Source organism: Primulina eburnea, chromosome 1, assembly GCF_022965805.1.
Source record: "Primulina eburnea isolate SZY01 chromosome 1, ASM2296580v1, whole genome shotgun sequence".
NCBI classification, from domain to species: Eukaryota; Viridiplantae; Streptophyta; class Magnoliopsida; order Lamiales; family Gesneriaceae; genus Primulina; species Primulina eburnea.
The window spans coordinates 11709035-11734696 of NC_133101.1; the positions used below are offsets into that span (position 1 = coordinate 11709035).

General features: G+C 34.9%; 1 protein-coding gene across 1 annotated transcript; it reads left to right on the forward strand.

Annotated features, from left to right (window-relative positions):
- The first annotated feature begins 9361 nt into the window (after window positions 1–9361).
- Window positions 9362–10114, forward strand: LOC140804184 (uncharacterized). The gene has a single exon (XM_073160028.1). The coding sequence runs from the start codon at window positions 9362–9364 to the stop codon at window positions 10112–10114; it is 753 nt and encodes a 250-aa protein (XP_073016129.1).
- Window positions 10115–25662: the final 15548 nt, after the last annotated feature.

The following is a 25662-nucleotide window of genomic DNA, read 5'->3' on the forward strand; positions in this document are numbered from 1 at the left end:
TATAGCTAGCTAATTAATTAACTTAGTTGAACGAGTGATTTTGCTACATTTTGAAGAGAACTTATATTTTATTTTCGAAATTTGGATATAAATTTTGGGATTATATTAATATTTGTGAAGGAAAAATGGTAAATTTGGTTTGTTTTTCATGTTTATTATTTTGCGATTTTGATTATGATCGAATTTTAGTTTTAGTTCATCATCTTTTTTTTGATAAATTTATTATTTAATTAGACTTTCTTTTTTGTTTTTAGGTAGATTTTAATGTGTGTAATATATGTTTTATTCATGTTACATGAGCTACATAGGGACATCATTGTCAAATAAATAATATTTCATGGATTTAGTGGTTTTATAAATAAAGGACAAAAAAAATCCCAACTTACTGGATTAAAATAAAATTTAAATAAATTACAAAACTAAAATCCAAAACAGAATAGACTTACGGAAATAAAATCACAATTTCCTTCTTTTCCCAATTGTAGTCTTTTTTTTTTATGTGATGCTGAAGCGTTTAGTGTCACTTAAACATTTTAATATAAAAATTACTAAAATGACTAAATGACAAAAAAATTGAAAAAAACTCAATATAATAACACAACGAAGCAAAATCGTAAAGAACTAATTATAGATGATAGAAAAAAAATTTCTTGTTCAAAATAAGAAATGAAAATATTGAAAATTAGTGTGTGATGATATGTAATAATGTAATTATTTTTGGATTATTTTGAAATATATTCTATAAATAGATCTATCAATTTGTGAATAAGAGATACAATTGAGTTGAGAAAATTTATATTTTGTGAGTTTGAGATTTTATTTTACCATAAATGTTTATTTTTAACACGTTATCAGCACAAAACTCTAAGGTTCCCCATATTTTCCAAGCTCCAAACCACAATAAAAAGGCAACAATATTCAAAAGTAAAAATATTTATTTTACTATAATTTTATTGTATTGTTGTTTATTTATTTTTATTGTGTATATATTTAATATATAATATAATATTATTATATAAAAGGAGTATATGAAACCTCATTATAATAACGTGGTATTATTATATTATTACATTTTTTATATATTTTTATTGTGCTACTGTTTATTTATTTTTATTGCATATATATAAATTATATAATGTTATGTTATTATATAAAAGAAATTTATGATATCTCATTATAATAACGTGATATGATTATTTCAATGTTTATATATTTTTATTGTGTTATATAATAATTATATATATATATATATATATATATATATATATAAATAATGTCACATTATTATATAAAGGAGTCTTAGACACCTCAATATAATAATGTGATATGATATACATAATTATTTAAACATGATTAACATTATACACATCATATTATCGCCATCATATACATACATTTTTTTTGTATTTGTATAAACGACCATAAACGGTTAGTTTTTTCCATATAAATATGATTTCACAAACATATTCAATCATTCCAAACTTATTATTCATCCCTAAAAAAATTTCTTCATCAATTTTTCGAAAAAGAAGAAGATGGTTCTTTCAAGGTTATTTTGTATAATTATTTTGGTTATTATACTCACTAGTCTTGTACTTATCGGAGAATATCTATCTTACATTTTTTATTTATTTTTAGGTATGCTTGTACTTATAATTTATTTGTTACATTGTATTACCATATTAATAGATTTAGAACTTAACTAATAAAATACATTGTTATTTTTTTAGTATTACTATGTCAAAATTGGCAAAACTCGGATTCGTTGCGCTTGACATTATTGGAAAAAATTATATGTCATCGACTCGGTGTAGAAATGCATCTTGAGTCATTGGGTCTAAATAAGACCATTAAAGAAAAGGTATCTTATCATCACATGAAAAAGCAATAGCTATGATATTTTTGCGTCGATATAAAGATGAAAGATTAAAATGTGAGTATCTCATTGAAAAAGATCTCATGGCTTTATGGAAATGATTAAATGAAATATTTGAACATATAAGGGAAGTTATACTTCCGACCGCCCGTGATGAATAGAATACGTTAATATTCCAAAATTGTAAGAAAGTCGGTGATTACAACTCGACAATGTATCGAATAATCTCGCAATTAAAATTTTGTGAACATGAGGTTACGGAATCGGAAATGCTTGAAAAAACATTTTTCAATTTTCACGCATCAAATATAACTCTACAACAATAATATAGATTGCGTGGATTTGAGAGATATTATGAACTTATCGCATGTCTTCTTGTGGTGGAAAATAACAACGAGCTGCTAATGAGAAATCATCAGTCACGACTCACTGGATCACCAGCATTTTCAGAAGTAAATGTCGTAAGTAATGAATTTAAATGTGAAAACCAAAATCAAAGTCGTAGACTAGGTTTTGGTCGAGATCGAAATCGTGGTCGTGGTCTTGGTCCTGAACGTGGAAATGGTCGTGGTCTTGGTCACGGTCATGGTCACAGTCATGGTTTTGAAAACAATCGAGATAATTACTTTTATAATTCATCTCAAAAAGGCGTCACGAACCACCCACTAAAAAAACATCATGAAAACATGAATATTAATGAAAATACTCAAAACGATTTGAAAGTTCTTATTTTATATGTGATACTCCAGGACATTGGTCTTGTATTTGTCGAGCCCCTGAGCACCTTTGTAAGCTCTATAAAGAATCAATAAAAGAAAAATAAAATGAGACCAAATTCACTTAACACAATGACCGTTTGAGTTATTTAAACTCATTTTGATGCTACAGATTTTCTGAATGATTTCTTTGAAAATGATTAATATACTGGTGGAATGAAAATGTAAAATATTTTATTTTTTATTTACTCATATGATAATGTTTTATTATATATTAGGATATGTTTTATATTTTTCAATAAATTACACATGTATTGTCAAGTAATTTTTTTCATTGCATATTTTTTTTTTAAATTCAAATATGAAAAATGCTATGAACGAAGCTAAATAAGAAATTAATCTCATGGAAGTTTGAATGTTTGATAGTGGTCAAACATACACTATTCTCTGATATAAAAGATATTTCTTAGAACTAAAACCAACAAAAACAATGGTGAATACAATATCAGGTCCTGTAGACTTGGTTAAAGGTTGTGGTAAAGTACATTTTTTGTTACCTAATGATACATAATTTCTTATAAATGATACTTTGTGTTAACCACAATCGAAAAGAAATTTGTTTAGTTTTAATGACATATATTATCTCGGGTATGATAGTCAGACAATAAATGAAGGAAATGAGAAATATATGTGTCTTACAACATATAAATCAGGAAAGAAATATGTAGTTGAAAAACTATCAGTGTTCCCTACTGGATTGCATTATACACATATAAGTCCAATTGAATCAAACATGATAGTTGATAATTCTTCAATATTAATTAATTGACATGATCGATTAGGACATCCTAGTTCAATAATGATGCGGTTAATTATAGAAAATATACATGGTCATCCGTTAAAAGACCAGAAGATCTTTCAAAATAATAATTTTCCATGTAAAGCATGTTTTCTTGGAAAACTTATTATAAGATCATCACCGACTAAAATCTAAACTGAATCACTCATGTTTCTTGAACGTATTTAGAGTGATATTTGTCGGCCAATTCATCCACCAAGTGGATCATTTAGATATTTTATGACATTGATCGATGTCTCCAGCAGATGGTCACATGTATGTTTATTATCAAATCGAAATGTGGCATTTGCAAGATTACTTGCTCAAATAATAAAATTGCGGAATCAATTTCTCAATTATACAATCAAGAAAATTAGACTTGATAATGCTGGTGAATTTACTTCCCTTTCAATGATTATTGTATGTCAATGAGAATCACTGTTGAGCATCATATTGTTCATATACATATACAAAATGGATTAGCTGAATCATTGATTAAACGTCTACGACTAATTGTTAGAACAATGATTATTAAAACAAAACTCTCAATTTTTATATGGAACATGAAATTTTACATGTTGTTGTATTAATTTGCATCAGACCAAGTGCATATCATAAATACTCCACATTGCATCTTGCATTCGGTAAAGAACTAGATGTTTCTAATATGAGAAAATTTGGATGTATGGTATATGTGTTTATTGCATCGCCTCAACGAACAAAAATGAGACCTCAAATAAATATCAGAATTTACACCGGTTATGATAGCCCATCAATCATTCGATATCTTGAGCCACATACTAGCTAGCAACGTGTTTACAACACAATTTGATGATTGCTATTTTAATGAGGAAAGCTTCTCAATGTTAGGGAGAGAAAAGAAACATATCAAAAACGAAATTGCATGGTACGTATCATCATTGTTACATCTAGAACCAAGAATTAAATAATGTGAAAAAGATGTACAGCAAATTATGCACTTGCAGAGAATAACAAATTAAATACTAGATGCATTTACAAACACAAAAGAGGTAACTAACTCATATATACATGTTGTGAATGTCCCTGCTCGAATTGAAATTTCAAAGAAAAAAATTGAAGACACTCATGATGTCACAAAACGATTGAAGCGTGGAAGGCCAATCGGTTCCAAGGATAAAAATCATCGAAAAAGAAAATGTATAGAGAAACACGATGATCATAGAATAGAGAATGATAGTCCGACATAAACACATGATGGAGAAAATGTTCTGTTAGGACCACAAACTGACGAAAATCGTGAAATCTCTATCAATTATATTAATACTGGGAAAATATGAAACATAAAATATATAAAAAATTTGATGAGATATTTTTTTACAATGTAGCATTTGACATGATAAATGAATGAAGATCATTAACCAAAATCTTTTGGTGAATGTAAAAATCAACAGGGCTATATAAAGTGGAAAGACGTGTTGAATTAAATTCGCTAAATAAACATAACGTTTTTGGACATATAGTCCTTACACCTAAAGGTGTAAAACCTGTTGGGTACAAATAGGTTTTTATTCGAAAGTGAAATAAGAAAAATGAAATAGTAAGATATAAAGCTCGACTTGTTGCACAAGGTTTTTTTCTCAAAGGCCTGTAATTGATTTTGAAGAAATGTATTCTCCCGTTATGGATGCAATTACGTTACGGTATTTGTTTAGTTTGAAAGTATCTGAAAATTTAGAAATTCATCTTATGGATGTTGTTTTAGATTACTTATACAGATCACTCGATATATATATATATATATATATATATATATATATATATATATATATATATATATATATATATATATTGTTTTGATATGCTGCACACCTACCGTGCACACCTTTGTGAGCACCGATGAGGTGTCACTCACCCATTGGATGTGCAACTTTTCTATATCTTATCACATACAATAGGTGAATGACACCTCATCGGTGCTCACATAAGTGTGCACGGTAGGTGTGCAGAATATCAAAACTGCATATATATATATATATCTATATATATATATATATAAATCCCTGAAGGATTTAAGATATCTGAAGCAAAAAGTTCAAAATCCAAACAATGTTATTATGTAAAATTGCAAAGATCATTATATGGGTTAAAGCAATCCGGCCGAATGTGGCATAAGTGAACACTTAATGAAAAATGGATATGTAAACAATTCAATATGCCTTGGCGTTTTCATTAAGAAAACAAAATCCGAATGCGGAATTGTTGTTGTATATGTTGATGATTTAATTGGAACGAATAAGGAAATTCAAGAAGTTATGTTGTACTTTAAGGAAGAATTTGAAATGAAGAACCTTGAAAAGACAAAGTATTGTATGAGTTTAAAAATTGAATAAAAAGAATGTAGAATATTTGTTCACAGTCAAATTATACACAAAATTTCCTTAAACGTTTTAATATAGATAAATCAAATCTTTTAAGTACTCCAATGATTGTTAGATCATTAAACATAGAAAAAGATTCATTCTGTCAATGTGAAGATGATGAAGTTATTCTTGGTCCAGTAGTATCATATTTAAGTGATATTGGTGTCCTTATATATTTTGTAAATTGTACAAGACCTGATATATTTTTTGCTATAAATTTATTAGCAAGATTTAGCTCATATCCAACAAAGAAACACTAGAACAAAATTAAACATATAGTCCATTATCTACGAAGAACGACAGACTTTGGACTTTTGTAGTCAAAAGATACCAATCAAAGTATAATTGGTTATGCTGATGTTGGGTACTTATATGGTTCACACAAGGCACGTTCCCAAATCGGATATGTATTTACTCATGGAGGCACTACAATTTTTTGGTATTCACAGAAACAAACACTCGTAACAACTTCATCAAATCACGCCGAGATAATTGCACTACATGAAACAAGTCGTAAATATGTGTGGCTAAAATCAATGACCCAACATATCCAAATCTCATGCGGGTTATCATTTGACAAGAAGTTTGTGACACTATATGAAGATAATGTTGCATGTGTTACTCAAATGAAAGAAGGATACATAAAAAGCGACAAATAAACAATCTTCTAAGTTCTTCGTATTCACCCAAGAGCTTAAGAAGATAAAGATATTAATATTTGTTACATTCAATCAAGTGAAAACTCATCAGATCTCTTCATGAATACACTTTCTAATATTCAGAAAACATATATATAATATTAGGATGCATAATCTACAAAATTTGTGAAGAATCATTCGTGTTAACATATGGGTGGTGAGTACTGCACCTTTTTTCCTTAAATATGGTTTTTATCACAATGAGTTATTCCTAGTAAGGTTTTTAACGAGGCGATATAAAAATATGTAATGAAGACAATCATTGTATCATGATCATCATCACAAAAAGGAGTGTTGAAAATATTGAAAATTAGTGTATAATGATGTATGTAATGATGTAATTATTTTTAGATTATTTTCAAAGAGATTCTATAAATAGGTCTCTCATTTTGTGAAGAAGAGATACAATTGAGTGAAATTTTTTTTATGAAATATGTAGCTTAATATATTTTGTGAGTTTGAGATTTTATTTTATAGTAAATTTTTATTTTTAACATTTCCCTATTTGATATTGCCTCCTCATTATTGGACCTTATTGCATGTAGACATGTATTAGTTTGTCATTTCAAATTCTTCCAAAACGAGAAGGAAAATGTATTGAACAAAAAATGAAAATTTGAAATACCTATTTCAAGTCTTTATCCAAACGTGAAAGATGAATTTGGGTGAGAAAATTTTTATTATTGTTTGTCATAAAAAAAATTTGAGCTTTGAATTAACATATATAGTATTATTACACAGTAAATTAGTAAAAGACAGGAGTTCGTGGATGCCAGGTTTCCTCGGGGATCTGCATTTTGAGCCAGGGTTTAGCATGTCTTTATTCATAGTTTCATTGAACTGAATTTTCCTGAAATCACAATTCCTATTTTTGGCAAACAAATTTTTTTTTTTTGTTTTTAAAGGAAGAACTTAACCAAAACTTCATTGGAATTGAAGTTTTGGACTCTTTCAGTTCCTAAGAAAAAACTCCGACTTCATTCACTAAAATCCAAAATGATTCGTGTTCACATCAAACGATCGGTGACCAAATGAATTTTACAAAATACCCTCTTCTATTTAGAAAAGTTTTTTTCGTTTAATAATTAAGAAATACATATAAGTATTAAATGATAATTCCACCTTAAATATCAATTTTGAGCAATTTGCTACACCTAATTTATTGGCAGTGTTAAGAACAGTATTTACACCTTAGATATATTATCGTGGTCATAAATCGTCAAATTATCGACGTCGAAGACCCCTCAACTCGAGTCCTAGCTCGGAACAAGCTTCGTTTGGCCCGTGAGATGGGCATAGACTTCGCATTAATACGCACCACTAGATACTGTATTTTTCCACCATTCATTAGGTCGTGCAACGTGAAGTTATACTCGAGAACTTAATTATTCCAAAATATCGTGATCCAGATATTTTAATAATTTTGATCAAACAAGCTGTCATTCTCTAAATTAATTATAATGTATTCGGACCCCATGTTTGGCATGATTACATGAACCTCGGTATAAAATCCCCTCACGTACATATTAATTTATACTAAAGTTTTGAAATTCTACTTGGTTCTCATGCATTTTTACTTATTTTTTGTCGAGGTGTTGGCATGACACGAAAAAATGTTCGTACTTTAACGAAAAAAAATTAAAATTGGAAAAAAAAAGCATATTATTAGACTAAAACCAAAGTTTGAATAATTATATTACCAAAACACAAAATAGGCCAACTGTCATTCGATTTTTTTTCCTGAATAGATTATCAACATGCGATGACTATAGGAGTTGTACGTGGTTCAAAAATGCATTTAATCCATGCCATCAATATTTGGTTAATATAAAATATTTCAAATGGTGTATAATTGCACTTCAAATTGAAGTGGTCCAATGAAATCATGATAATTAAAGCTAGCTTCATAATGTTGATAAAGATCAAAGAAATAAAGAAGAAAGTTGTCCCAAATTCATATGGTTTTCAAACTATCTTCTTGTCTCCCCAAACTACCATATATACGTTTATGAGCTAGGTTCATGTAATTCTTGTACCAAGCTTTAATATAAAATAAATTATGAAAAATATTGGGCATTTATTAAAACCAATGTCGAGAGTACGTGATGCGTAAATTTATTTTTCAATTATGAAATGATATATGTTAGGAGTACCTTTGAGTTTTGGTGATGTGCTGAATGTTAAGATTAAGAAAAACCAGTAGATAATTGTTTTGTAGAAGAGCAGACATCATCATTATACTAGACTACAAGAAAACATAAGCAGTAGTCCGAACTCCATTAGATCAATAAAATTCAGTATACTAAGCATCTGAAAGAAATACTTTCGGTAGCAAATATACAATTATGTGTACTAAATATGTCAGACAATTTCTCTATTTATGAGGTCGTTCTGATTGAATAGTGAAAGGACTCATGTATTTCAAATTCAATTAATATTTTATTTTTGTATTTCTAGACTAATTTGTCAAGGAATTGGATTCTGATATTTTTCACTAGTATTGTTTGGTGTAAACAGATTACATATTTTCTAATGAATTTTTTTGCCATGAGGCATCATACAAGTATTCGTACTTGTGAATGATTCAATTCCGATCTCTGCTTATTTATTGCAATTATACATGTTTATTAACAATTAATTTCCACTACAGTGTTGTGTACTGGTGTTTACAACACCTTAGCACAACACCAAATTCTGATATACATTACTGAATATTTCCTTTGATTTTATGAGATACAACACTTTCAAGTGGTATCAGAGCCAACGCTTGACACACTAAGTGATTGATTCTGGTCGTCTGTTGTCTTTACAGAAAACACACTAATAGCTTGATGGATCTGTTAGCGTCTAGCACTGCTTTTAGACCACCAGTCTTGGATGGTTCAAACTATGCTCTCTGGAAAGTCAAGATGAGGATGTATATCAAATCTATCGAAGAAAGGGCATGGCAACGAGTCTTAGACGGTTGGTCTCCACCAAGGATAGTTGATGATGATGGAGATAGTAGAAGTAAACTAGAGAATTCTTGGTCCAATGATGAAGTCCAAACCTCGAACTTTAACTCAAAGGCGCTCAATGCTATATTCACCTCTGTTGATGTCAACATGTTCAACCTCATCACCAACTATATCTATGCCAAAGAAGCTTGTAATATTCTTCAAAAGCACTACGAAGGGTCTGAAAGTGTTCGGAGAACCAAACTCAGGATGTTAACCTCCAAATTTGAAAGCTTGAGAATAGAGGAAAATGAGACTATTGTAGAATATGATCGAAGATTACGTGATATTGCAAATGAGGCTTTTACTCTCGGTGATCCTATGTCAAACGAAAGACTGGTTAGCAAGGTCCTGAGATCCCTTCCTAAACGCTTCAATATCAAAATTTGTGCCATTGATGAGTCCAAGGACACTTCTACACTTAACCTGGAAGACTTGATTAGCTCACTCCGAACATTTGAAATGAATCTGGACCTACAGAAAAGAAATAAAGGGAATGCCATTGCTTTACAAAGCACTGATGACTCCATGAACAGTCTAATTCAAGAGGTAAATGAATCTGATCTGATGAGGATTCAATTTCCTTGATTACTAAGAAGTTTGGTGACTACTTGAAACGAATGAGAGACAAAAGAAAACTATGCCAACACCAAAACCTTCTTTTGTTCCCTTTGAAAGGAATAAAATGTCTGCACCTATTCAAGGGAATTTTAGATCAAGGAATGAAGCTTTGGGTCGACCAAAGGTAAAGAAACTTGATTCAGTCCAATGTCGAGAATGCTCCAGATTTGGTCATTATGCAAATGAGTGTGCCAACCAACTTTGTAGAAATAAAAACATGGCAATCACCTTGAGTGACGAGGACACTGATGAAGATCGTGATTCTAACGAAGGAAACGATTGTACCTCCCTTTCTGCCATCCAGATATATATGTATAAACTGCAGGTCAATCCCTTTGGTGTTGCCACTGGTGTTGCAACACCAGGCCGCGACATTAAGTCAAGATCTCTTTGTCTTAATACTAAATCGCTGGAAAATTCAGATCTCGATAAAATCCAGGGATCTGACCAAAAAGAACTTACTGTGGAAATTGTCCAGATGATGCACGAAGGACTTTATAATGATTGGCTCAAACGAAATGAGACAAACTCCATACTTTCAAAAGAAAACACTGATTTGAAGAGCAACTTGTCTCGTCTTGAAGTCTTGCTGAGTAGGAAGGACCTTGAACTATGTAAAGTAAATGATGATCTTGAAAAAGCATCAAAAACACTTGCTAAATTCAACTCAAGCTCATCAAAACTTGACACAATGCTGACTATGAAAAAGGACAGCAGATTTGGTCTTGGTTATGTTGAAAGTATGTATGAACATGGTGAGTCGTCTAACTTCAGTTCAAGGACCACGGTATTTGTGAAGGGTGTTGAAGACTATACTGAACCCGTAACATAAAATCCACCTATGAAGACTATGCAAAGCTCAAGGCTGGTCTCTGAACAGAAGCTGAAAACATCCAGTTCATCTTCCTCACCCTCAAAAGCTCAGTCTTCAGCAAAGGTGTATCAAGTCAAGAAACTTGCTTCAACATAAAACTCCAAGCCAGAAAGCTTCATTTCATGTGTCACTACTGTGATAAGCCTGGGCACATCAAACCCTTCTGCTACAAACTCAGAAACGACTACCTCAGGTGGCATTCAATTCGGGTGTTGCATAAGGTGTTGTCCAACACCACGTCCAACACCGCAGTCAAAAGTTCTTCCACTAAGAAAATTTGGGTACCAAAAACTGTTACACGATGCAATGCCATTTATACCTCGTTAAAAACTAACATTACAGGTGCATGGTACTTTGACAGTGGGTGTTCTCGTCACATGACTGGTTCTAAAGAACACCTCATAGATTATCTTGAAGTAGAAAGTGGACGTGTAACCTATGGAGGTGGTGCCAAAGAGAGAATTGTAATCAAAGAAACACTGAATGTAGATAGGCTTCCCATACTTCACAATGTTATACATGTTGAAGGACTTAATTCGAAATTAATAAGCATAAGTCAATTTTGTGATTATGTTTTACATGTTAGGTTCAAAAAAAATAATTGTGAAGTCTTTAATGATGCAAATGTTTGTGTTATGTCAGGAACTCGGTCTGCTGACAATTGCTATCTTGTGAGAGAAGATGGTGATTGCAGAAGTGCCAAGGTAAGAAATTTGGATCTATGGCATCAAAAATTGTGTCATGTGAGCTTCAAGACCCTGAAGAATCTGTGTAAGTTTGAAGCTGTGAGAGGTATGCCTAATTTGTGTTCAGATAATGCATATGTTTGTGGACCGTGTCAGAAAGAAAAACAAACCCGTGTTGTGCACCCGATGTTGCAACACTTTGGGACAACAGGGTCTTGAACTCTTGCACATGGATCTAATGGGTCCATTGGAAGTTGAGAGCTTGGGTGGTAAGAAATATTCATTTGTTTGTGTTGATGATTTTTCGTGTTTCACTTGGGTAAGTTTTCTTGGAGAAAAATCTTATACTTTTGATGTCTTTAAAAATTTGCATGCTAGGATAACTAATTTGTACGATATGAGGGTGGTTAAAATAAGAACTGATCATGGTAAAGAGTTAAAGAATTCATATTTCACTTCCTTATTGCAAAAAAAAAAAAGGAATTACTCGTGAATTTTCAGCCCCTAAAACTCCTCAACAAAATGAAATAGCAGAAAGGAAGAATCGAATCCTTCAAGAAATGACTTGGGTCATGCTAAGTTCTAAAAATATGTCAAAACGTTTTTGGGCCGAAGCTTTGAATACTGCATGTCACATTTCCAACCGTGTATTTTTAAGGAGTGGATCTACCATGAAATCTTGATGGGAAGAAAACCAAACCTTAAATACTTTCATATATTTGGTTGTGTTTGTTATGCCCTAAACGATCGTGATCATCTTGCAAAATTTGACTCCTAAAGTGATAAATGTCTATTTCTCGGATATTCAATGAATTGTAGGGCTTACCATGTTTTTAATTTGAGAACTAGAACAACTATTGAGTCAATTAATGTAGTGTTTGATAATTGTACAAATCTGACAGGGAAATATAAAGAGGATGATACTGAAGGACTACTGGATACAAGTGAGTCATTTACCAGTACCGGTGTTGAGACTGGTGTTGAGTCCAGTGAGGCAACACCAGGCACAACACCGCCTCTGAATAGAACAGAAGCCATGGAAAATGAAGATGTCGATATTAATGATGTGATAATCAACGGCGGAAAAGATATTCCCAGAAAAATTAAGAATCACCCATCATCACAAATTATTGGTTAAGTACACGAAGATATGCAAATGAGGAAAAAGTAGATGGTTGACTACCGAAAGATGATCAGATTAGTATGCATGAGCTCCACCTTTTCCCAGGTAATTCACTCATGCTTTGTGTCTCTAATTGAACCCAAAAATATTGATGATGCACTAAAAGATGAATTTTGGATCAATGCAATGCATGAAGAACTAGAACAATTTGTGCCCAATGATGTATGGGATTTAGTTCCTAGACCCTCGAATACCAATGTTATTCGAAATAAAGCTCGGTTGGTAGCTCAAGGGTACTCGCAGGTTGAGGGGGTGGATTTTGATGAAACATTTGCTGAAGTAGCCCGAATTGAGTCTGCCCGACTGTTGCTTGCCATAGCATGTTACATGCGCATCAAGTTGTATCAAATGGACGTAAAAAGTTCTTTTCTAAATGTAATTTTGAAATATGAAGCATATGTGAGTCAACCAAAAGGATTTGAAGATCCACATCACATGAACCACGTCTACAAATTGAAGAAGGCTCTATATGGACTGAAACAGGCTCCAAGAGCATTGTATGGTAGGTTGGCTGATTATTTTATCAACTTGGGCTTTAAACGAGATGAGGTTGATAAAACTCTCTTTATTCAAAAATTGAAGCATGATATTCTGATTTGTTAAGTTTATGTAGATGATATTATCTTTGGTTCTTCATCACAAAAACTTGTTGATAACTTTGTTGAGTACATGTCTTCACAATTTGAAATGAGCATGGTAGGAGAGTTGAATTTCTTCCTTGATTTGAAACTTAAACAATTTCATGATGGTATATTTTTATGTCAATCTAAGTATGTTAAGAATCTGGTTAAAAAGTTCTCAAATGATAATTCTAAGCATATTAAAACTCACATGGGGTCAAGAGAAAAACTGTCTAAAGATGATGTTGCTGACAGTGTTGACAACATGTACCGCAGCATCATCGGTAGCCTTTTGTACTTAACAGCTACTCGCCCCGATATCAAGTTCAGCATGTGTTTGTGTGCTAGGTACAAATAAAATTTAAAAAATATCACACCTGAAACCTGTGAAACTTATACTTAGATATATTGCAGGTACACTAGAATTAGGATTATGGTACACACAAGTGACGAACACAAATTTGGTAGATTTTTCTGATGCTGACTGGGCCGGAGACCTAGATGATTGGAAGAGCACATCGGGTGGATGTTTTTACCTAGGGAATAATCTTGTGGCTTGATACAGTAAAAAGCAAATTTGTGTGTCCCTGTCCACAGCTGAGTCTGAGTATGTAGCAGCTGCTAGTTGCTGTTCACAACTAGTTTGGATAAATCAAATGATTGAGAATTATGGTTTTCACAGTGACATAATGATGGTATATTGTGACAACTCAAGTGCTATAGATATTTCTAAGAATCATGTTCAACACTCTCGAATAAAACACATAGACATAAGACATCACTTTATTCGAGATTTGGTTGAAAAAGGCATAATTTGACTGGAATTTCTTAGAACTGAGAATCAACTGGATGATATATTCACGAAATCTTTGGACTTTTAGAGATTTTTCAATCTTCGAAAGTCTCTCAGCATGTGCGTACAATAATCACATACACATGTTGTCATTGGTGTTGCCAACACCGGTGACAACACCATTTTTGCATGTCTATTATTTAGGATTCTAGGCATACTTTATAATCATAATCATCCTATTTATTTGTGAAAGTCAGAACAGTGAATGCAATTTCTGAAAGGTACTCTCTGAGTGTTCATACTTCCAATCAAGTGTTTAGGAATAAATTATGCTCAATCAAAGGCATCGATGCATCGAGTAGTTGAGGATATTCATGTAAATCGTGATCTTGTATAATGTGAAAAAGTGACTTGGAAAATATGAGCATAAGGAGAATAACAGAAAAAAGGCAAATAATAAAAAAAATTTGTTTAGAAGAAAATGGAAAAAGCTACCTAGAGGAGTCCATTGAAGACCGTTCTTCTAGTGTGGGAGCTACCACTTCTAAGTAAAAATAGTAATGGAACAAGCTACCTAGGGGAGTCCATTGAAGACAGATCTTCTAGTGTGGGAGCTACCATTTCTGAATCAAAATAAAATTTTATGGAAGTTTGAATAAAATTCAGTAGTGTTGCCCGGAGGTATTGCCAACACTAAGTTCAGACACAACACAATTTTTTACACTGCCTGACATTTTAATAACTCATCATATTAGATGCATATTTAAGACTTGCATATTGTTTTTTGTTTCGTGAATTTATCATGTACAGTGACATATCAGTGTTGACATATGATGGTTGATGAAAACCTTAATTACCGAGATTTTGAATTTATGTGAATTCTCGTGTCAGTGAGTTATAATCGACTTGGGGTTTCATTGGATGATCTTCTGAAATTTTTTAACACTGAATAGAATCAAATTACCGTTTGAAGGAAGGGCAGAATATCAATTATGTAATTGGGTAAATTCAGAAATGTTACCATTGGGCCTAGAGGAGACTGTTATGTTTTTTTTACCGTTACTGTGCGACGCTTTCGGAATAAAAATCTTACCGTTGCAGCAAGGGTTTTTATAATCAATCATATGAATTTTATGTGAATTACCTTTCCTTCTTTCTCTGATTTTCCGAAGTCGATCCGAACTCTTTTGTTGTGAAGTTTTTTATCTATATTATAACACTCTTCTTCTTGAAAATGGCAGATAACCAATTTGTTCCACTGGATATACAGAGTGAAATGACCGCAAGTCGGGGTGTTTCCCACTCAGAGGCAACACTGCTAACAACACCTCTTCCTGAGACTCCCGTTGAGAATCCCTTACAGATAGTGCCTGTTTCTCCAGAGCCCATTCCGCTGGAGGAAATTGCTCCAGGAGAACCTGAAAATTACACTCGATCCAGAATTCTCATCGGGAGATGACTTCGATGATGACAACTATGAGTGGTTGCTCGAAAGCGGCCAACCCTCTCTAAGAAAACCTCTGTTCCTTCATCTTCCCCTGTTGTTGCACCGGAGGAATCTCCATAACCCCCTCAAGAGGTATGATTCTCCTCTGAGGATGAACAATCCTTAGCTTATTTTCTTAACAGCCTATGGGAAGAAAAAGCTAAACAGGATTCGGTGCCTGAAAAGGATGAAGCCCCATCAGATTCATCTGATCAGATTTTATCTGAATCTGAATTTGTGTCTGAAAACAAAGAATCTGCGGAATCTACTGACGATGTTGAGTCCGATGTTGAGCCAAGTGTTGACAACACCGACTCTAAGGATTATAATCTAGTAAACTCATTTTCTACCAAGTTTACTCTAAATCCGCCGTCGGTCAATGGTTTCTCTGTGCACATAGAGAATTCATAGAGGAACACAATCTTCAAGGTGTACGAGAAATACAACTTGACCACCTTTCTACAGACTCGAACACTAAGTGCAACTGTAAATTCTGTACTGCCTTATGCACGAGCACCAGTCCTTGAATTTTACTGCAATTTGGTCTCCAGAGTTGGTCATGAGAAGTCTGCAAATTTCGGACGCGTGTTCGTTCGGGACACTATCTATGATTTCTCTCCCTACACGATCAATGAGTTCTACAACACTCCTACTGATGATGATGCGGATGACCTCCCGCATATTAAATACATTACTTCTATTCTAACAGGGGGCTTATCACTCAGTTTCCACACCGTACCCAGCGACTTGCAGCAGCAAATCTGACATCCTTTTACTCTGTTCTCCACAAGACAGCAATTCGCTACTGGACTCCATCGTCAAACACGAAGGTGGTTACCCGACCACAGGCTGTCACCCTTGCTTAAGGAAGAATGAAATCAGTGAAACTCCCATTTCCATCCCTGATCTTTGGTATAGTGGAATCCCAGGGATTTGCGAAAGAGGAGGATGAACAGTTGCTAGACATTGGCGAATCTTTGAAAATTTCCCCTACTTATTTCAAAGGGAACTGGATCTTGGATCTTCCCTGGTCCGACACCGATGTAGCACACAATTTTGGGCCTCTGTCCCCTCGTCTGAGATTGGTGCAGCCCCGGATATAGACCTCACTGCTGGTGTTGTCTCAGGTTATGGCAACACCGTCCCCTCTTCCTCCACGCCTGAAGGCTTTATCTTGCTCACCACTTTTGAAATAAATGAACAAATTTCCTTCAGGATTCAGTAGATTCAACAAGATACCATTACCTTTGCAACTCAGCTGATCACACAAACCAAAACCACAATCGCCTATCATGAAAATCATATCGCCAGCTATCGGCTTCTTCTTGATGGTACCGTGCATTCTGAAAATAAAGGGAGCTACTGAGCGAAAAAGATATGATTCTAATGGAAAACAATGAATTAATTAAATCACCGAATTGAGAAATAATAATGAGCGAAAATATCTAGAGTAATGATTTCACAAAGTTTTCACGATAATTATTCAAGTTGAATTTATATTCATGAATTCCAATTATTTAATGGCCAAGAACACTTAGATTATTTTAATCCCCCTTTCCCAAGTGACGAATAAATTATACCAATTAAACTTTGATTCAATTATTCCTAATAAAATCTAAGTTAATTGATAAATACAAACGATGTTTTTACCTAAGCCTCGCTAAAGTTATACGCCTTCCGAACGATATAAACATTCAACGATGAGTCTCTAATGATCTATAATCCTAGTCCCTCTCCCGAGTTATAGAATTAATCAACAACAAACAATTTATGGCCAGTAAATTGCAGTGAAATGAATACAGAGAACACAACTAAACAAAAGCGGAATTCAGTTAAATAAACAACTGCGTCAGATCATCGTATCCACAAATTTACGTCATTCTCTAGACAAGGAAATTAGTTCATGACGAATTCTAAATAAACGCAACACATGTTTGAATATTTAGACATCGACACAGTAGAAAATGAAGAAGAAGGAATCAGATAACAAATCGGAAGTGTCGTCTCTGTCCCCAGATCCGTCGTTCTTCGTCTTGTTCCTGTTCCCTCGTGTCTTTTTCTCCCTCGACGGCTGAATCTCTCGTCGAGTTCTTTCTCCAAATGACGGCTCCCTTCTTCTGACCTAAGAATCGCGCTTTTATAATTTGCTGGAACACGGCGCGCGCGGTGGCGCAAGAATTGGCGCGACAGGGCGTGCCATTCTGTTCATCTGATTGTGTGTGCGCGCGCGGTCGCGCATGATGTTGTGCGGTGGCGCGCAGGCTACTGGTCCTCGCCTATGCTCCTGCGTGCGCGGTCGCGCGAGAAGTGACGCTGCCGCGCGCGCCTCTCGGGTTGATGATTTGCGTATATGTGTGCGCGGCGGCGCATGAAATGGCGCGGCCGCACGCGCACCTCTGTTCCTGCATGTGCTCTCGGCTGCGCACTACTCTGTTTTCCTGGTCCAATTGGCTTCATTCCACTATTTTCTTCATTCCTGGAATGACAACAAAAACAAACCAAAGACCGCATAATTCTGTTCGAAACAAGCATAATTCAAAATGGATTCTAATATAAATTAAGTGCAAATCTTGCACTTATCAAACCCCCCAAACTTGAACTTTTGCTAGTCCCGAGCAAAATAGAATAAAATTTAATAACTAAGGAAAAGATTAACGCCACTACTAAAGTCATGGATATGCGAAAAGTGATATTGGGCTCCGACTCATCTAATTTCATGTAATTCACGATTTCCCAAGAGTCGCGTGTGTGTGTGATATGTCAATGTTCGTTTACCCCATCGAATGCTCAAATAGAGTTGTAATGCCCATCCGCTTTACAAAATCAAGAAATCCTCAGTTCAGTTCGACTCACACTTCATCAAAATATAAATTTGCATTCACAGATCACATAGGACTTTATCGGTGATTACTTGACTCGAAAGATGTTCAATCAAAAGTACGCCAAAAGTGAAATCACAAAATGAGATGCTTGCAAGCAAGTGATTAAAGTCTATACTCGTTGACAATGTTTTTCAGGCATCCATAGGCTTGATTTGAACAACTTTTCTCCACTAGTATATTGGATAAATGTGACAAGGTTAATAGGTCTTGCAGGCTTGTAACGTTAGGCTTCGGCTCATGGCTACAATAAAGGTATGGAAATCAAAATTTGAGAGAAATATTTGAACTTCATCAACTTCACTCATTTTCATTTTCTTTTCAACCACCACCCACTTATTGTTTTCTTTTCATTCATATCCTTCATTTCCCAAATGCTTTCTTTCTCACCACTTTTGATTCATTCTTTTCATTGTTTTTCTTCTTTTTGAACTCCTTTCTGTACATTCATTTTTCTTTTTCTTTTCAAGGATCATTTGAATCATTACAACACCAATGAATTTATTTCTCTCAAAATTAGGTAGGAAAATAAGTGTACAAGCTTCATTTGGTAGTTGCTGTGAGATATAGAATAGATACAAGTGGGGGCTAATTGTATGTCATTGACACACACCACTTGATTTTTAGTAGGCTCAAAATGGGACACTAGGGATATTTCATGTTCATTTGGTAGGCTCGAAGGCTCAACGGTTTCAAAGATCGCCTAAATCATTCCTATGTCACATATTATCCATATTTCGCCTCGAAAAGAGCTCAAACAAGTTCTAGATTACCGTCAATCCATTAGTCAACTCATACAAACCAGTCACATGCAATTTTCAATAAAAATGATAGATGAAATAGGTGCACGAAGAAAATTTAAGCATCTCAATTAACTTGAAGCTCAAAGGGCTACAATTGACAGTAAGCAAAGAATATAGGCCCAAGGATATTGTGAAAAATTGCCTAGCTCATTCCTATGATTGCAAAAGTGTCAATCAATGTCATGCAAAATTACCAAGAATCAGATCTCCCTCATCTATTTAGCATCACAGGCATGCAACTTGTCTCTAAGCAACGATAGTATCAACAAACACGACAGTGCAAAAATAATTGTGACTCCTAAGTTATCATGAACACATATATTTCAGGATCGCAATTCAGTTTTCATCATCGGTCACACATTTTACTTATCCATGACTCTACCTAACAAATCTAGCATGAAATAAATAAAAAATCAAACTAACTACTGAGCGATAAAACAAAAACAAAAAAAAAATTGCGGAAAAATTCTAACAAGCAACGCAATTTTACCCTCCCCCCAAACTTAAAGTATGCATTGTCCTCAATGTATAGAAATAAAGAACATGACAACACATACCTTGCGCACGAGTGTCAAAACTCGGGCGCTCGAGTTGTTGTCCGCAGCATCTGTGTCATCCATGTCCATGGGATGCGGCGGTGATAGATCTGGTGGTGGGTAAAATTAACAACTAAGGACGTAAAATAAAATAAAATAATAAAAACAACATGAATGCTAAAGAAAATAAATTGTGGGTTGCCTCCCACACAGCGCTTTGTTTAACGTCATCAGTCCGACTATACCACTCTTGTTCATGGTGGATCGTATGATATCTTGGAAGCCTTGAGTTCTATGTTTTGACCATCAACCGCCATGGTCAGTTTTCCTTGTCTCACATCAATGACGGCTCCAGCAGTAGCCAAAAATGGTCGTCCTAAAATAGCACGAACATTCTGACTGTTCCCCATGTCAAGCACCACAAAATCTGCTAGAAGCCTTAATTTATCTATTTTAAGTTCAACATCTTCCACAATACCCAGCGGTGTCCTAACCAATTTATCTGCCATCTGCAAGCTTAGTCCTGTGAGCTTTATCCTGCTCAATCCAAGTTTCTCGTAAAGAAAACTTGGCATTATGTTCACACTCGCTCCTGAATCACAGATAGCTTTTTTCACTGATTGACTTCCAATTTCACATGGTACAACAAATTCCCCGGGGTCTTGAAGCTTCTGAGGAAGATTTCCGTTCCTGCCCTTATCATATCCTCCAGTAAATGCCACCTCTTCCTGCTCTGCAAACTGAATGTTAGAGTGTAGATTCTTGAGATCTTCAAGACCTTTTTTCTTTTGAAACTCACCCTTCAATTGTAAAAATCTTTGGGGGTAGGGAAGTAAAGAAATATCAACGCATTGATCAAAATCATAACTCTTACCTTTCTTACCTCGGTTCCTTTTGCTTGGAGTCGGCTGATCAACTTTCTCTTCTTTGCTTACCACTCCAATCTCCTCATGCTGCATAAAAAAAGCATTCACCTCTCTCAGATTTGGGTCTGCATTCTTTTGCACTGCACCTGATGGTTGAGATGTGAGTTGCTTCGTTATTTGCCCAACCTGCGACTCCAGGATTTTCAAAGTAGCACCAATACTTGCCATGTGGGTTTCTAGGTTGTCAAGCCTAGACTCAGTCCTAGCCATTCTCTTGCCAGATTCAGCAACAAACGTTCCAACTAAATCCTCAAATGATGGCTTCCCTTCCCCATTTGATGTATTGAACCCCGGTGGAGGATTCAACACATTCTTATTGTTTGCATAAGAAAAATTTTCATGGTTTCTCAACCCAGGATGATAAGTATTAGGGGGAGAGTTACCTCGATATCCGTCAAACCCTCTAACATTTCTGTTGTTGATATACTGAGCTTCTTCAAGATATTGTGCTTCTTCAACGACGGGTGATGGTCCCTCAGTATTTTATGTGCTCACTTTATTCATGGTTGCTATCTGTGTAGTTAATGTTGATACTTGTACAGTGAGTGATGTGATCGGATCCACCGCATAAACTCCAACAGTCTTCTGTACTCCTGACCTCTCAGACGGCCATTGGTAGCTGTTAATTGTCATTTGCTCAAGCAAGTCGTAGGCTTGAGCAGCAAGTCGTAGGCTTGAGCAGGAGATTTGGCAAAGATCGTGCCACCTGCCGCTGAATCCACAGTTGTACGTGTTTGACCATTCAATCCATTATAAAACAACTCAATCTGCACCCAGTCTTCGAAACCATGATTCGGGCACCTCCGCAACAGCTCTTTATACCTTTCCCAAGCTTCATACAACTGCTCGAAGTATGTCTGTCTAAAAGTGCTGATCTCAATCTTTAATTGTGCAGACTTCTCAGGTGGAAAATATTTAGAAAGGAACTTCGTCGCCAGCTCCTGCCATGTCGTGATGCTCCCTAACGGCAGTGATTGGAGCCATCCTCTTGCTTGATCCCTGAGAGAAAAAGGAAACAAACGCAATCTAATAATATCATCAGGAACATTATTAATTTTTACCGTATCTGTGGTTTCCAAGAAAGTTCTCAGGTGAACGTGAGGATCTGAAGTAGCAGTTCCAGCGAACTGGTTTTGTTGAACCATATTGATCATTGCAGGCTTCAGCTCAAAATTGTTAGCATTTATGGTCCTCCGAGCAATACCAGAGTAATGATTGTTGATCACTGGTCGGAAGTGATCTCTGATAGGAATAGCCTCTGGCTGGGCGTGTCTGTCATTTTCTCTGTGTTCAGCCATTGCTTGGATCTCTTCCCTCCTTTCTTTTCTTAATTTTCTCGCAGTTCTTTCGATCTCCATGTCAAAAATCAGCAAGTCTGAGTTTTGCGATCTTAGCATACACTGTCAAGCAGGAAAAATGAAAAACTCAGTCAATATAAAATAAAATAAAAATAAAAGCTCTAAATTAAAATCTATACTAATTGGTAACAATACTGATATAAATTCAAATTTGACACTCCCCGGCAACGGCGCCGAAAATTTGTTGCGTGTTTTCACTACCGCAAGTGTACGGTGTCAAGCTTTAGTACTGGTTAGAGTACAGATATCGATCCCACGAGGAGTGTGTATAAAAAATGTATATCAGTGCTCGTACTTAAAATAGTCTCAACTTTATTTAGAAAAATCAAATAAAAGGTTGGTTTGTTTGAACGAATTAATGGAAAACAATGAATTAATTAAATCACCTAATTGAGAAATAATAATGAGCGAAAATATCTAGAGTAATGATTTCACAAAATTTCCACGATAATTATTCAAGTTGAATTTATATTCATGAATTCCAATTATTTAATGGCCAAGAACACTTAGATTATTTTAATCCCCCTTTCACAAGTGACGAATAAATTATACCAATCAAACTTTGATTCAATTATTCCTAATAAAATCTAAGTTAATTGATAAATACAAACGATGTTCTTACCTAAGCCTCGCTAAAGTTATACGCCTTCCGAACGCTATAAACATTCAACGATGTGTCTCTAATGATCTATAATCCTAGTCCCTCTCCCGAGTTATAGAATTAATCAACAACAAACAATTTATGGCCAGTAAATTGCAGTGAAATGAATACAGAGAACACAACTAAACAAAAGCGGAATTCAGTTAAATAAACAACTGCATCAGATCATCGTATCCACAAAGTTACGTCATTCTCTAGACTAGGAAATTAGTTCATGACGAATTCTAAATAAACGCAACACGTGTTTGAATATTTAGAAAATGGCCAAGAACACTTAGATTATTTTAATGAAGAAGAAGGAATCAGATAACAAATCGGAAGTGTCGTCTCTGTCCCCAGATCCGTCGTTCCTCGTCTTGTTCTTGTTCCCTCGTGTCTTTTTCTCCCTGGACGGCTGAATCTCTCGTCGAGTTCTTTCTCCAAATGACGGCTCCCTTATTCTGACCTAAGAATCGTGCTTTTATAATTTGCTGGAACGCGGCGCGCGCAGTGGCGCAAAAATTGGCGCGGCAGCGCGTGCCATTCTGTTCATCTGATTGTGTGTGCGCGCGCGGTCACGCGAGACGTGGCGCTGCCGCGCGTGCCTCTCGGGATTCCATGTTCGTCTGTGGGCGCGCGGTCGCGCATGATGTTGTGTGGTGGCGCGCAGGCTACTGGTCCTCGCCTATGCTCCTGCGCGCGCGGTCGCGCAAGAAGTGGCGCTGCCGCGCGCACCTCTCGGGTTGATGATTTGCGTGTATGTGCGCGCGGCTGCGCATGAAGTGGCGCGGCCGCGCGCGCACCTCTGTTCCTGCGTGTGCTCTCGGCTGCGCACTACTCTGTTTTCCTAGTCCAATTGGCTTCGTTCTACTATTTTCTTCATTCCTGCAATGACAACAAAAACAAACCAAAGACCGCATAATTCTGTTCGAAACAAGCATAATTCAAAATAGATTCTAAAATAAATTAAGTGCTAATCTTGCACTTATCAATGATGCAGACTGACTTCATGCTATTGTTGTTATTCTTTTTCTGAATATTCTTGTCATGAACGAAGTATCTTTTGTTTCCCTTGTCTCTAACTGACTTATTATCCTATATTGTGAGTCAGTGTTGCCAACACTGCCTACAACACTGTTGAGCTAACATGTCAAATTCAGGGAGAGTTGACTCAAGGGGATCTACGAACTGGTCAATCATCATTTTTGGGAGTTTTTGTCCAGAAATACAAAAAAAAAAAGAAATTTACAGGAATCGTGTATTTCAAATTCAATTAAATATATATATATATATATATATATATATATATATGGATCGAACATTGAGTATATGGGGCGTGAAGACGGAAGAAGAAGTGCTTGCGGCTTCTGGAGCGTTGCTGGACTTAATCAAATACAGTATTGAAGATTTACATAAAGTGTTCAGTGATCGACTAATAATGTGTTGCTGTTTGATGTCAACAACACTCGAAGAATAACACTGACGCAAAGCGTTGATTGTTCGAGTGGTTTTGTTTATTTTTTGAGCAATTCATGTTTTGGTTTATGCATCCTTGTTTTAGTATTAATTTATTTTGATGCTATTTAAATCCTTGGCGTGTCAAGGAATTGGATTCTGATATTTTTCAATGTATTGTTTGGTGTAAACAGATTACATATTTTCTAATGAATTTTTTTGCCATGAGGTATTGCACAAGTAAACGTACTTGTGCACGATTCAATTCTGGTCTCTTCTTATTTATTGCAATTATACATGTTTATTAACAATCAATTTCCGGTGCAGTGTTGTGTGCTGGTGTTGACAACACCTTTGCATAACACCAAATTCTGATATATACATTACTGAATATTTCCTGTGAGTTTATGAGATACATCACTTTCAAATACTACACTTCATTTGTTAAGCCATACAAGTTCATTTATTGTTCACTACCATATTTATTGGAATATTGAATATCTCCTATAAAAAGACTCCAAGATGATACACAAAAATTGTCCGAAAAAACTAGGAATATTCTTGTGAATCATCTCTCTAAATTTCAATTCTTCCCAATAAATTGAAAATAAAAGAAAACCATCACGCTCTCAAGTGTCAATCAGATCCAAAAGATCATTTGTGTCACTGATATTCATAATTATTCATTGTATTATCTGTTACATAGTGTGAAATGGTTGTAATACGTGGAAAGAGATTTTCTCGGAATTGGTATTCTTTTCAAAGTTGAGATGTAATATTAGGAGTTTTGGTAGGCAAGGGTAAGACCTGCTGAAGTGGATTTATACTAGTTTGTAATAATAAATTCTTCTAATGAAACTTTCTAGAAACAGAAGAAGGAGAGACATAGAAGGATTTTTTTCTTCGAACTTCTAAAAACAAGTCTTATGTTATATTTTCTTTATTTATTGTTATTTGTTTCATTAGTGTTGTGGACCGTTTCTGCACTAGTTAGTAGTGTGTTGTACGTACAAAGAACGAGACCCGCTTCTGAGTCCTTAAAACCATTTGAAGCACATTTTTCATACGCAGAAGATTGATAAGTTTGAGTAGTTTATTCAACTCTCCTCTAAACTACTCTACCTATCCTAACAAGTGGTATCAGAGCAAGTTGATCTCGTTCTGAAACATCTAATGCAAAATCCATGACATCTTTAAAAAATATCCTATGTTATCAAAAGAAGATTTCGACGATTGAAAATAAGGATGAAATCTCATCTCGCAACACAAAATGATG

Coding starts and splice junctions, on each gene's coding strand:
- LOC140804184 (XM_073160028.1), top strand. CDS start 9,362: ATGGATCTGTTAGCGTCTAGCACTGCTTTTAGACCACCAGTCTTGGAT.